Source organism: Anas platyrhynchos, chromosome 7 (genome assembly GCF_047663525.1).
Source record: "Anas platyrhynchos isolate ZD024472 breed Pekin duck chromosome 7, IASCAAS_PekinDuck_T2T, whole genome shotgun sequence".
In the NCBI taxonomy this organism is placed as follows: domain Eukaryota; kingdom Metazoa; phylum Chordata; class Aves; order Anseriformes; family Anatidae; genus Anas; species Anas platyrhynchos.
The window spans coordinates 33,478,922-33,492,725 of NC_092593.1; the positions used below are offsets into that span (position 1 = coordinate 33,478,922).

At 49.4% G+C, this 13,804-nt stretch overlaps 1 protein-coding gene across 38 annotated transcripts in view; it reads right to left on the bottom strand.

Annotated features, from left to right (window-relative positions):
• The window catches only part of MAP2 (microtubule associated protein 2), a 174,322-nt gene that overhangs the window by 49,530 nt on the left and 110,988 nt on the right, over positions 1-13,804 (bottom strand). For all 38 annotated transcript variants that reach the window (XM_038181829.2, XM_072040448.1, XM_027461374.3 and 35 more), the window contains one exon: positions 180-293. In XM_038181829.2, the coding sequence (XP_038037757.1) occupies positions 180-293 (114 nt within the window). The remainder of the gene's footprint in view (positions 1-179; positions 294-13,804) is intronic.

Here is a 13,804-nt window from a genome sequence, read left to right on the forward strand (position 1 = left end):
TGAATGAGACAGCCAAAGGGGCACGAAGAACTGGGGCAACAAGGGTAACTCGACTATGTAGTCCTTTACTTTACTCAAGACTATAACCTACTTGAATCCACACTTGTATTTTTCTTTATAAAACACATATAACATTTGCAGACACAAGGATATTTTCAATACGTTTTATCTTGTTTTACCTATAGGTAGAGGTCCAGGCTGCTCTTTGTGCTGGGCTTCTTTTTCCTGTTCTCCTTTTAGGACTGCTACAGCTTCAGCTGTTACTACTTGTACTATCCTCGCAGACACCTCTTCTGTGATAGCAGAAAAAGCAAAAAAAAAGAAAACAAGAAAAATATGCTAATTAGAATGTTTTTCTTAAATTGCAAAAGTTAGCTCAAAAAATAGGGACTGACTTGATTTTGAGAGAGGCAATCTTATTCCTGAAATATAAGCAAATCATTAAAAATGAAATAGAAGGACCAAAAAACCAGTGGAAAATGCTGAGTATTTATGAAAACCAGGACGCTAGCCTTTGCAGCAAGATGCACAAAAAATTGTTATTAAATGCTCTTTCTTATGTCTGTTAGGGACAATGTGCAGCGACTGCAAAATTTTAAGGTGATTATTTATTAAACGCCTTGCAACTTTTTTCCCCACGTACTGTTTTGCAGACAGGGGTAGAACGGCCTGCTGAGTCATGGGATTTCTTGACATTTAATGTATGGAGTCAGTGTCACTCTCACGTGTACTGGATGATATTTCCTCCCCATCAGCACGCAGTTAAGAGGCAATAAAGGCACTTCCAAACACATCTAAGGATATGCTGCTGAGGGACTTGAAACAGAAGCGCCAAATAACATTTCAATATGATACAAACACACGCTTTGTCCTCCTCGCCTCTTTTAGGACTGCAACATAAAGCTTTCTTCAACACAAATGGGTTGTGGTGGGTAACATCTGCAGTGTCGGATGGGTTTGCAGCCCTGGACCTGGGACTCTGGCGTGGCTCCTGGATGCTGGATGCTCAACAGAGCCAGGTGCCAGGGGACCTGTGCTCAGCTCCTCCCCTCCACCACCAGCGTGCAACAGGTCTAGGAGGGGTGAGGAACCCTTCCGTGTTGCTCCACCCCATGGGTGCACAGATCCCCCATTAATCACCCCCCCGGGACAGAAATAAAAGCTCTCTGCTCACCCCTCACTGCTTCCTTCAGGCAAAGGAAGGGAAAAGATACTTAAATCAGTGCCCTAGATGTAACGTTACAGCAACCATCCTAACAAGGGACGCTGCCTGTTAGATTAATGGTGATTTCTTTCTGGCAGAATTCCTTGGTGCTTTTAATGTAAAGTTCTTCCTCTTCATTTGTCCTCTAGAAAAGCTGATTTTTTTCTCCCAGGAAGCAGAGCTGCATGTTACCCGACTTTCACGGTCGTGTTTGTCTAAAAACAACATGCTACGTTAATCTCTCTTTTGCACAAACTGAGTACGTAATGAGATATTAAAAAACCAACCCACTGGCAAAGAACATTCATAATTGTTGGTATTTATATCTCACAATCCACTTCCCTCTTGACTGGTGGCCAGGAGGGCAGGGACCGCAATACAGCGTTACTGGCTGCAGCCAATAGCGAGAGTTGATGGATGAATATGTCAGAGCCACCACCGAGCAACAAAAAAATAAGCTGGTTTAGAGAACTGTTAGCCCAAGAATAAATGAGCACAAACTTGCCAAGGATAAATTCAGACGAGAAATCAGATGTTTCCCTGCTCTCAGGGGTGTGAAGTTCTGGCACAGATTTCCCCATAGAAGGAAGAAAACTTGACTGATTTTGAGATGGAGCTGGGTACATTCAGGAAAGGAACCACACAATATGGATGTCTGCATCAGCAGGAGGCTGGGCATGGCAGCTATGCTTCTCTGTCCCTTTGGTGCACAACGTGCCCTCAGTGAATTAATGAGATTCCACTTTGGTGTCACATAGATCGAACCGAACAACTTAATCAAGCCATGCATGTGGCTAGTCGGAGGCACCAAAGAAGAGACGCATCAATTCAAACCCCATCAATCTCCCCAGCTGCCTTTTAGTGTCCTGTACCTCATGTAGGGGTTTTGAATTTCTCCCACTGAAATGCTTCTTGGCACCTCTTAGTGAGGAACAGGGACCAGATACCCTACAACCCCTCCCGGGCTGTTACAGGGACTGGACACAAGTGGTTCCTTGCCATCCGCGCGGGTCCTGGCAATTCCCTGTGTCGCGAGGCAGACGCAAACTGCAAAGCACAAGGAACACAGGAGAAAAGGGGGAGAACGTGGGAGAAGGTGCTTCTGGGGTGCAGGTGGGCTCTCCAAGGCCCTCTCAGCTCTCTTCCCGATCTAATTAGCCTGGGTCAAACATTATGTTCATCAAGGAGAAGCTGCTGGGGTACGAGGTTGCCTCCTGAAAAATGGTCATTTCAGACCATGCAGAATACACACATAAAAATATAATGGCCTGTGGTTGTTTTTTTTTTTTTTCCTTTTTAAAATCAAGAAAGGCTCACTTGGAGCACTCTGCTGATGGATATTTTGGGTGACACAGGAGGCACAGGCAGTTCGCCAGAACAGCAGCGTTTTTGCTATACATGATGTCTGCGAAAGGACAGGCATTTCTGTACTAATGGACACTATAAATAGCAGATCCGATGGGTAAGTCAAATCCTCACAGGGCAGCTATTGAGACTGTTCATAGTTTCCTTATGGTTCAGTTAAAGTTCAAGGAAGCCTAATGATAAAAGAACAAAAAAAAAAAAAAAGAGAAAGAAAATGGAGAGTTAGCCAGCCTGGATGCCAGGCACATTCCTCACAGCCTATAAGCTCTGGCTTCATTAGAGAGAGTTTTGTTTGTAGGGTTTTGTTTTCCCTCTTTAACCAGGTAGATGTTGGCTGTTTCTGCCTTGTGCCATAGGAACAGCAACACCCAGCAGCAAGTAACACCAGGGGTGTGTTTCTTGAAGGCAGCGCAGACCTGGGCTTCAGCCGTGGCTCCAGCACAACAGAGGAGCAGCAGCACAGATTCCCTCAGCAGTCCTGCAGAGTGAAATACTGCTCCTTTTGCTAAGCCGCTCGTGGTACAGGATGCAGACTGAGCTTCCCACTTTGGGTACAGGCAGTGCAGCCCCCAAAAGCCCAGGTGGCCCTCGGTTACAATATTACTGACCAGAGGATGGCTGCGGCAGCCAGAGATGTGGGACCAGACCCTGGAGAAGGCCAAAATGTTATTTCCCAGCCCTCCTTCATTTCTTATTGATGCTGCTGCAGTCAGCGAGGGACTGCAGATGTCTCCGCTGGCACCTGAATCCATTACCGACATGACTTCCATTTCCCAGGAAACCTTTCCAGTCCATTAAGTTGTTTAACACACAGATTTACCAGCCCCAGTGACAGATGTATGGATGGCCACAAAAGTCTTTTAAAAACACGTCTGAGCTTTCACCAAGCATTTCCAGAAAACTGTTAGAAATATCTGGAAGCGGTCATGGCAAGAGCAAAAATTAGATCTGTGGCAGATCTGCGCAGCGATGCAGGCTGTGTCTGCTCCCTTTGTGCCCTTTCTAATGGTTCACCTCCAGCCCCGGGCACTTTCTCCTCTTTCAGGCTACCATAACCTGGGGCTCAATCCATTGAGGAAATAGGTTGTGAATGCCCCTTCCTCCACGGAGCTGCTCAGGCTCTGAGAGCTCCCATCCAGCAGTACCTCACTGACACCTCCCCTGTCTCTTTCTGCAGTGCAGTGGGGTTATTCTGAAGGCTGGGTTTGATGGGAGAAACTCCCAAAGAGCTGTTCCCACAGCATCTTCCTGCCTTGCAGGCAGGTGCCCCGTGATTTCACCTCCCCATAGGAGCAGCATCGCCCCTCGAGGCTTTATCTTACCCTGCTAGGGTGGCAGCAGATCTTCAGAGCCAGCTGGGCTCTGCAAAACAGAACTCGTCCAGGGCGTAAACAAGGTTCGACGTGCTGGAACTGCATGGCACACCGATGCTCCAGGAGAAAACCCAAGGAAAAGGATGACGGGAAGGAGGGATAGAGGGGAGGAGACTGAAAATTGTGTCAAAACTTCCCAGGCACTCACAGTGTCATCCCTCAGACGCCGACCAAGAAAATTAACAGTGAGCTTGTTTAAAGCAAAGGGTAATTAATGCTCACAGAGGGCTGAGGCTAAAACAGGGAGAAAGAAAGATGCAAACAGATGGGAAGGACAAAATAATATGTTTCACTAATTTTGCTACGTTTTCGGCAAGGAATACAGGCAGGGCACAGCAAAAGGATTAGCTACATGTGTGCTCGCAGAATTGGGAAAACAAAGCAATTTCAGTCAAAATGTGCCTGTCAAAATCCTCAGCAGGGTGCAGAGCAGTTTCCAAGGTAACCAGCACTAATTGTTGGCACAGCCGGCTCGAGTCAACAACAAAAGCACCGAGGAACCTGTGCTGCTCAGCAAAGCAAAACACCCCGACCATATTCCCTGCAGAACAGAAAAGATCCAACGCTGGCTATTTGCTATCTTGGACAATTTGCAACGCTAACAGGGCCTATGGATTTTCTTTCCCCTGGGTGCTGCAGGACTACAAACCAAGCAGCTATTGGATTTGTGCGCAGCCATCAGGCAGTCCCCCCAGGACGGGTCCTGACTTCTCTCAGCTCTGCGGAGGCTGCTGGGACTGCTGAGACATGGCAGAGAGACCGGGGCCTCAGCTGGTGGCTTTTCCGATGTAGAATCTGAAGACACGCCTTGCACTTTATCACTGCAATTCCTAAAACCTCGAAGCACTGCCTTTTGCACTTGGATTAAGACAGAAATTCACAGTGGAAAGCGAAGTGGTATGAATAAGTCGTATAAAACACAAATAACGCCAGCAGATTAGTGCTTGTGGTTGAAGAAAAAAAAAAAAAGCAGTAACACAGTGCTCCAGAATTCAAATATTTGCTCTCCCATGGCTTTTGTGAGTGCAAATATTTTGCCGCAAGTAGGTCCTTGATCTTGATGTTGGCAATATCAACAGTAATTGGCAGGAGGCATGAAGGGAAATAATGGAAACATCAGCTTCTAAATTAAATGAAACCACAACACAACTGACAAGCATCACTTCCCTAATAAACTCATTGACTTTAAGCTGCTGCAGCATCAATGAGGGTGGTGACAGATTAAATTAATCAGCAGGACTTACCAGCTCGCCAACTGAACGGGTCAAAAAAGGCTCATGTTTTGGGAAAGAAAAACCCCTGAATTGCGTAACACAACAAACCCCAAAGGTGTGGGGGCTCAGGACTGCCTTTGGGGGAAGACGCACTGCAGTGACTGCGTGAAAAGAGCAGGCACAAGGGAAGCTGTGGCTGGCAGGAGCCGTGTGGCCCCGGCTGCTCCAGAGGTCAGGAAAGCAGCAGCCCAGGGTCGGGGCTGCCCATCCTTGAACTGCTTCCACACCTTCTGCCTTTACTGCGGCTCCGCAGCATTTTCCCCACCATGCTCCCAGCGAGAGCAAGTGGCAAAATCCAACGGGAAATCTGTACCGGGAGCAACTCCGAGCTCCAGAGAGCCCTCCTCCAGCTCCCAGCCACACGTGCAGCAGGCAGGGGCCTCTGCCACGCTGTCTAGCCGCTGGAAAACAAACACCGAGGGATCGGTGCCTGCACACGCACACCCTTTAAATATGAAACGCCGTTAAAAAGCAGCCATACAAATGTCAGCACAATAAAGCAACGCTTTATAAATGAGCCCTCATTACCGCAAATACTTGCTCCCTGCACATCCCCTGAGTCGTATCTTCTGAAGTTTACAGTCTGGAACAAAATATTTACTACCGTCAGCATTTCCCAGCCAAGCCAGAGGTGGGAAAAGCTAATCGCTCCTGGTTTGCCTGACGCATCAGCAACGCGATGTACAGCCGATGTGCGGCACTGGAGCAGCCACCGTGAGCCTCCCAGCCAGGGCCATGCAGAGAGCTCCCACTGCCTCTCCCAGGACGTGCTACCAGCTGAAAAGCAGCACTTGCATGAAATAAGCAGATATATTTATCCTTCATTAAAAAATGAACTCCTTGTAGGACTCATGCAGGAAGAAACCGCTTGAGGTTCAGAGCACAGCACCGGATATTTAATCCTTTGAGTGCAAGTAAATATGCAGAACAGGTACCTTGCTTCTAATTCAGTACTTGTTTGGGACTTCAGTACGTGTTAACATTTTAAATAAGCACACTTTTAAGAACTAATTGTTTTTAGTATAAGTGAACAACGCACAGAAGCCAGTAGAGCTACAGCAACCTACGGCAGAAGAGGACGTGTCCCTCCAGTTCTCCTTTTTAATACAGCTCTGACAGTGCTTTCTGTGATCTTTAAAATAGAAAAAAAAAAAAGCACAACAAAGTATGCTACACAAGCTCTGCTGAATTTAGGATTAACGTTAGCAATAACCCGTACATGCTCTGTGTGGGGCTTGCAGTCGTGCCCGGTTTGGCATAACCAGAGACCCTTCTGTCAGTGCAACGCAGCTCAGGTTCGTCCCGTTGGGGGACCCGGTAACACCAAACACAATCAGTGCGCCCTCGCCCTAAGGCTCACGCTGCCAGTCAGAGCCTCCCCAGCTCTGCAATGCAGCAGCAGTCCTGCTGCTCATCTGCTGCGGGCTGCGCTTCCCGGCCGAGCCCCTGGCTGCACGCAGACAGGAGTCTGCCTCTTGCCTGTGTGCTCACACGAGGTGCTGAACCTCCCTGGAGGCAGGCAAAATAAAGAAGACCCCATGTCACAGCCAAATTAATCCCCAGGTTCTTGATTTGGGTGAATTGCTGGAGCAGCTGCAGCCCTGCTCAGAAGCTCTGCACTCCCCCTCTCCTCTGGCAGCATCCCAGCAGAAGTGAGTCTTGTCCCTGCCAGGTCACCACCTCTGAGCAGCCCTTCCTCTGGTTATATGAAGTGCTTGGGAAAGGGACGCACCCACTCCTCTGGACTGAAGGTGCAAAAGAGGAGGAGGAAGAGCTGACAGAGCAACTGTCTGGAAGGACAATACACTCCTAAATAAGAAGGAAGAGAAAGCAACTCCTGCACAGACACAGCAGAGGATCAGCTGCTTCCCAGCTCCCCAACACCCTGCACAGGCTCACTGCCCTGGATGTGGCACAGACCCTGGCTTCTGGGGAAAAAACTGCAGATCCAGCTGATGTCGTTTTCTTCTCTCCCCTGCAGGGATGCGAGCAGTTTTGCTAAGGCAGCCAGGCTGCCACATCCAGGCAGCACCAGCAGCTGGTACTCCTGCTCCTCTGCATCAAGGTACCTGCCCGGGCAGCCCGCGGGCTGTATGAAGTTTCCTTCGAGCTGCTGCAAGCAGCAGGGCTTGCTGGGACATGCACCAAACCAGTCGTGTGCTGCTACCAATCAGTCTCAAGGAAAGAAATATGAACAAAAAATGAAATACCTGGGGTTTATGTTCCCTTCCCAAAGTATATGTTCCTTCTAAGTGAATTTGATTTCCATGAAGTATTCAATTTAGCCAGTCCTGAATGAGAACGACTCTCTGGAAAGCAGTTATCAGGTTTGCCTGCCTTGGAGATAACGGCATCTCACAATTCTTTTCCACATGCTGCATGCAGTTAAAGATGAAGTGCTCAGGTTCTGCGCCAGTATTTGCCTCACGCAGGAGAAGAGCTCATGCATGTGATCTCACTCACACAGCTGGGGTGACTTGAGTTTCCTGCATTGTTGGCATGTCTCAAGTAAGAAATCAGTAACAACAAACCCCCCCAAACAATCAAGGCTGCATTTCTAAACCATCACCTCAAAATGAGCTTTCTGAGCACCACCGGCTCTGCTCCGCTGTCGGTCTGCACAACAGCACAGGGAAATGTAAATGTTTTGCTCAGCATCTCCCGAAGAGCAAGCGATGGAGTCAAAACCAGCACGCAGTCCTCTCGCTTTGAACCTTGCCTTTGAATCTGCAGATCAACCTTTTCACAGCTGGTGCGGACAGGCACTGGATTAGCAGTGCTCACATGCCAGCTAATGCCAGCTGCTTTATGCTGATTTCCATCCCTTCGGCTGGCAAAGGCAAGCAAACCTGTATTAATTATCATTATAATGACTTAAAGCGAGCAGTTAATCTACCAGTAGCAAACAGGAGGAACCCAAGCCAAAGCACCAGCACATAACTACTGGTTTTGCTGTCCTAATTCAGGATATGAATGTCGTGTGAGACAAGACGACTTGTTTCTCTGTATATTAACCTCACGGCTTAGAACAGCAGGGAAGACAAAGGCAGGTATTTTATCCCTGGCTCCCTCCTAGTCTTTCATTTGAGCTCCTTGCTTGAATTAAAACCCAGCTTGCTTTGCCTTCCCATTTTAATACAGAGTAGCTCATTAGGGTTAGTTGAACCAAGAAACGCGTGCATATACACATATCTGTACATAAATGCATCTCACGCACATCTGTCTTGCTCCACAAATGCCCCCCAAAGCAACACATCCCTCTGGTTTTCATGGAAGTTGTGCCTCAGTGAGGTCCCTCCACATGGTGCTCCCAGCCTCTCTCCCCATCTAGAGAAGCAAATTTGGGAGGAGAAGGGAAAACCAAAAGGAAGCCTGCTCCTTCCCTTTGTCAGACAGCCTGGCTGTGCCGCGGAGCCGTTACAGAGAGGCTGTGCACTCCTGAATGCTAAATAAGCTCCCAGGCTACAGACTCTCTCTCAGCGGAGCTTAAGGAGAGATCTGGCTCGGCGCAGGGACCAGTTGGCATGGCAACGTGGAAAAAGGCAGCCAGCAGCGCCTGGCACTCCTCGCAGTAGTAGCAGCGGGCTCGTGTTTTCGTAGCCACTCTGACGGCACCGGGGTCAGCCCCGCACCACCCGCGGGGAACAGGACCAGCCTCCAGCAGGCACGGCCACGGGGAGCTCAGCTTAGCCACGGCTGGGCACCAGGACACGCACAGGGAGCTCTGTAATGGGAAAAGGGGAGGAAGAGCACGGGCTGTCGCACCTGAGAACCTGCTGCGTCCCTTTCAAGGTGACTTTGGGGAAGAAGTTGCCATTTCAGCTGTGCCTGAAACAGAGGGGCTGTGTGCCTGCCAGACAAGGCTCTGTTGTTTGTTAGAGAACCCTCCTCCAAACCTTCCTGCCCTCGGATCAGAGCTGGAACAGAAGAGCTCCCTCTCACGAAGCTCCTGGTGTCACAAGAAAACACCAAGGTGCAGCAGAAAGAACAGGGGGCAGGAAGGAAGGGGCTGTTGGGGCCGTCTCTCGACCCTGGTCCTCTGCTGCCTCCACCAATGCTCTCTCCAGCAACACCCCTCGAACGTGTCTAAAACATTCCAGTAACGAGTCCCAGAAAACGACACTTGTATTACTCTTAACACAAAGAAGAAAAGTTTCTGAAGTCTGGTACGTTTGCCTGTCTCTAAATTGGCGAAGATGATGGTGCACGGTAATTACTGTCACATTTCCTGGGCGAAGGGAAGGAGATCAAAATGCCTAATTAACTGCTCCTGTCCCAAGGGAGCTCTCAGTGACACGGTAAGATGCACTCTTTGCAAAACAAACAACAGATACGGGACGAGCACAGCAATCGCATTCATCCCTCAGCATCCCTCATTTTGCGTCCTGCGCTGCATTTTGTCTGCAGTGCTCAGGACATGCTGGCTGCCGAGAATGCCCACCCGAGGGAGGCACCTCTGGGAAACAGGCAACCAGGGGGGACTTGGGCAGCAGCAGGACAGCCAGTGCTAGCAGCCAAATGAAAAGGAGAGCTGTGACAAAGCGGTGCTGTTGGGAAGCAAGGCTAAAAGGGCCATTTCAGCATGGAGAGGCTGCAGTGATTGCTGACCCCACGCACAGCACCACAGTGCTGCCCCCGGGACTGCCCGCTGGATGCAGTGCCTGAAGCCAGCAGGACTAGGGGGCACAGTGATCTTCTAACCGTGCAGGAGTGCTGAGGACGGTGAGGAAGAGCCTCTCTGCCTGGAGACGGGCTGCTACAAGGCTAGGCAAGACACTGGGACGGGGATGGTTTCCCTGCAGTGCTGCCAGGTGGCTGGAACATGCACGGTCCCTACCTGCACCACCACTGCTCTGCACACACAGACTGAAGGGACCCCGCATCTCTGCTCATCTGCTCCCCGGCTATGGCAGGGCGCTCCTGCAGGCTGACATTCCCTGCAGCTTGTTTCAATATATTTTTTAAGGAGTAGTTGGTCACGGGAACACATTTGGTGCAGATGCCCAGTTAGTCTGGCTGCACAAAGCCTTAAAACAAATGGCTGAGTTAGGACAGACCGTACCCAGGGCTGCAACTTGAATTACCCCTCCCCACTTTCTTCCTCAGTTATTCCCTGCAGACGCTGCCATTCCCTGCTGTCTGAGTCCCCTCCTCTCTGGGGCAATACTTGCTGTCACGCAAAGGATGCGTTGGCTCAGGATGAACAGATAAAACTGAGCCACTTTCCACTCTCCTTTTCTTCCGTTTTTCCTTCTTTCCCTGCCACCTCCTGCCCCTGCTTTGCTCCCTCATGTCTTTCCTCTCACCAGTTCTCTGACCACCACCTCTCCTAACTTTCCCAGTGCTGGGTCTGGTCCCTCCCTTGGTCCCTCACGCCTCCCTCAGATCAGCACTGCCCCTTTTTCATCCCTCTCCATGGGTCTTGGGCTCTCTCCTCTTTCTGTTTCTCTAACAGACTAACGCAAACCCATCTCTGGGTCTCCACAGCCACCAAAAACACTTGCCTCTCTCATTTATCTGGCCTGACCTTCCTCACATCCACCTTTCCCATGACTCAAAGGCTCTGAAAAACAATGCAGGAGAGCTCAACCTGCGATGCCCTGTGCTGTCTCATGAAGTCTGCTCCAATTTTCCAGCAGTCTTTTTGCATCCCACGCAGTTTGGGTACTCTGCCAATTAATGAAGAGCTCTGTCACTTTGGCAGGACACGTTACTGTCCTTAATATCAACTGACACGGGGATGGAGCCACTGTCCTGCGGCTCTGATGATAGGATTTCAGGAAATGCCTTCCCTTAATCTGTCAGAAAAATAATTCATCAGATAACTGTGTGGGTAACCCCCCCCTCTGATTATAAGCCTGCGTTTGGAATATAATGAAGAAAGCGCTCAATCAGCTGAGTCACTGTACATAGAGCAGAGAAGATGCTCCACAACACAGCTAACTGCTCTCACCCCTAATTATATCCATTTGACAGGTTAGTCATTACATTACTGAAAAGAAAAATAAATGCGTTTTAAGTGCAGAAAAACAAACCTTTGTGGCTTGATGCTCCTTGCCAGTCAAACATGCTGTATGGTGTTGAAGCGCTGCTTCCCAGGGGCTGCTGAAGCACACCTGCACTGCTCCTCGCTGCTGCCTCCCTACGAGTTGACCACGACGCCTCAGGAAGCCAAGAAAAGGCTGCCACGCTCACACTGCTTTACAAGCCCTACACATCCTGTGCTCTACCACGGCTCCAATCCAAATCTTCCCACATCAGCCCACTTTGGAGTGAGTTTCCTGAGTCCACCATCACGCCCCCCGTGCAGCACACGTCTCGCGTGACGTGGAAATGTTTGGCTTGACAAAAGCTGAGCCCCGATCCTCCACGCTGCAGACTCACAAGATCCTCACCGAAGATGCTGTGCGTGCACGCACACGTGAGCAAGAACTCGAAGAGGCAGGGATCAGGGAGAGGGCGTTAAAACTCGGTGGGGTGCTGCAGGCTGCCCAAGGGGCAGGTGCCTTCAGGAACAACTCGGGAGCAGTGTGGGACCTGTGGTAGCCCAAACCCGTGTACACACACACACACAAACGAGTATCTGCTGTAGCACCCTTCCTTATATCACATCCATAACAGCCTCCCATGCATCGTGCCAATGAACCAGGGCCATTCTCTCGCACATATTCGCCTCTGAGCGCTGAGCGCTCTCTCACGTTCCCGTGGGCCCGTTAGAAAGGGGAGCATTGATGTGGCTCCGTAATGCAGCCATTACCAGCACGATGCGGAGGCAGATCAATCAAAGGCAACACAACAGCCAGATTCAGAGGACTCCAAAATTGAGGTCAGACTCAATAACTCTTCGACAGACGCCAAGAGGGAGAGACGCACACATTTATACAGGAAGGCGAATTTTAACTGCGCAAACCCAAAAACGTCACTTGCAGTGATAGATTGGATGTGTTTTGGCAAGAACTCTGCTCTCCTCCCCCACCAGCACCCCTCGCCTCCACATTAGTGTTGGCATAAGGTGCCTTTGTCCTTGTGGCTCTAACTTTCCCCTGAACACACAGATTGTACAGCACGAGCCCTGCAAATGGGTGCCCCGGCGCAGTACGGCGCTGCTGCTGAACGCCTCCCCCTGCGGGATGCTCATTTCATGAACAAATCCCAGCTCGTGGGTCAGTCGGTGCCGGGGAGCTGATGCGAAATGCCTTGAACCACATCTGAAGTCTCCCCAGCAGGGATCGGGCAGCCTGCAGCTGCCCTGGGAAGTGCCCTGCTTGTACCTGTGCTGCATTGGGATGAGCTTCTTCTTGCTGATACTGGGGATTTGTGGACTCTGACACAAAGGCTGAGAAGCCAGAGCAGCCTAGGTTATTGGTCTGGGCTTACACCAGGGAAAACAGAATCCCTATAAATCCACAGAAACTCACAGTGTGGCTTAATTATCTCGGTCGACCTTGGCTTCCTGTGCATTTTCTCCTCAGCTGTTTGGAGCCAGCAAGCTACTACAAATGATTAAATGATTTGCATTATTGGTAATTATGTGTATCACAGTGGCATTTAAATGTCGTATCTGATACAACACCCCACTGCAGCTACAATTTACAAGCAAACAGAGCAAAGATGGCTGAAGTCAGCGGCAAATGGCAATCCTGGTTTCAAGATCAAACTCTGAATCATATTGCTTCGTGATGCTGTAAGTATGTCCCACTAGCAAACACCAGTGTGGCTTTGGCAATCCACACCCCTCTTCATTTCTGTCACTGCCCTAAATTGCTGACAGGTTTCTCCTGATGGTCTTTGAAAGGAATGAAATGATTAAAAATATATTTTATGTACCCTAAGATGCTTTACCTTGCATTAATGTTCCTCTAAGTCGGGGCTCAAGGATTTGAATTTCCAGAGAGCTAGAAATTCAGGCGTGAAGGCAAGCAGTTTTAGGGACTTCTGGTTTTCAAGGACAAAGAAAGATGCCATGAAATAAGCTATATTAAGACTCCCTAGCAATAACTGCATGTATTGACAGTAAGTCCCCACACAAGAGATCTTGCAAACTAAGTAGACAGTGAGAAAAAAGCAGGGGAGGAGGAAACGAGGCCACAAAGTGGTGATCGAAGCAAACTTCACAGGGATCAAGAGCAGTCTCGTTCCCTCAGTAAGTGTACTGCTCTGGTCCCGCTGCCACATTTGGATTTGTTCTGCTCTTTAATCCCCCATCTGAAAAAGCGATGTTAAAATACACTACTGCAATGCCCACTGATTTGCTGCACTGGGTTCCTGCTTCCTCTCAGCCATTAGCTGCAAATTCCCCAATTAAACGTCCACGTCTCTGAGATGCTGCCCCAAGCTTTGAGAGCACCTGAGAAGAGTATTTCTCTTCTCCTTTTATAAGGAGACGAAATTCCTCTTCATTCTGTCAAGTTCTTACTTCTCCATTTGTACGGGTGACTTGTCCAAGGCTGTTTGAAACATCTGTGGCAAAGGAGACAAACACTCCAGTCTCTCCACAGCCCTAAGAACTGCAGCATCTTACCTCTGTGATCCTGTACAGCTGCTCCTGCTTATTTGCTGTCTAAGTACAGTACAAAGTTAGGTTAGAG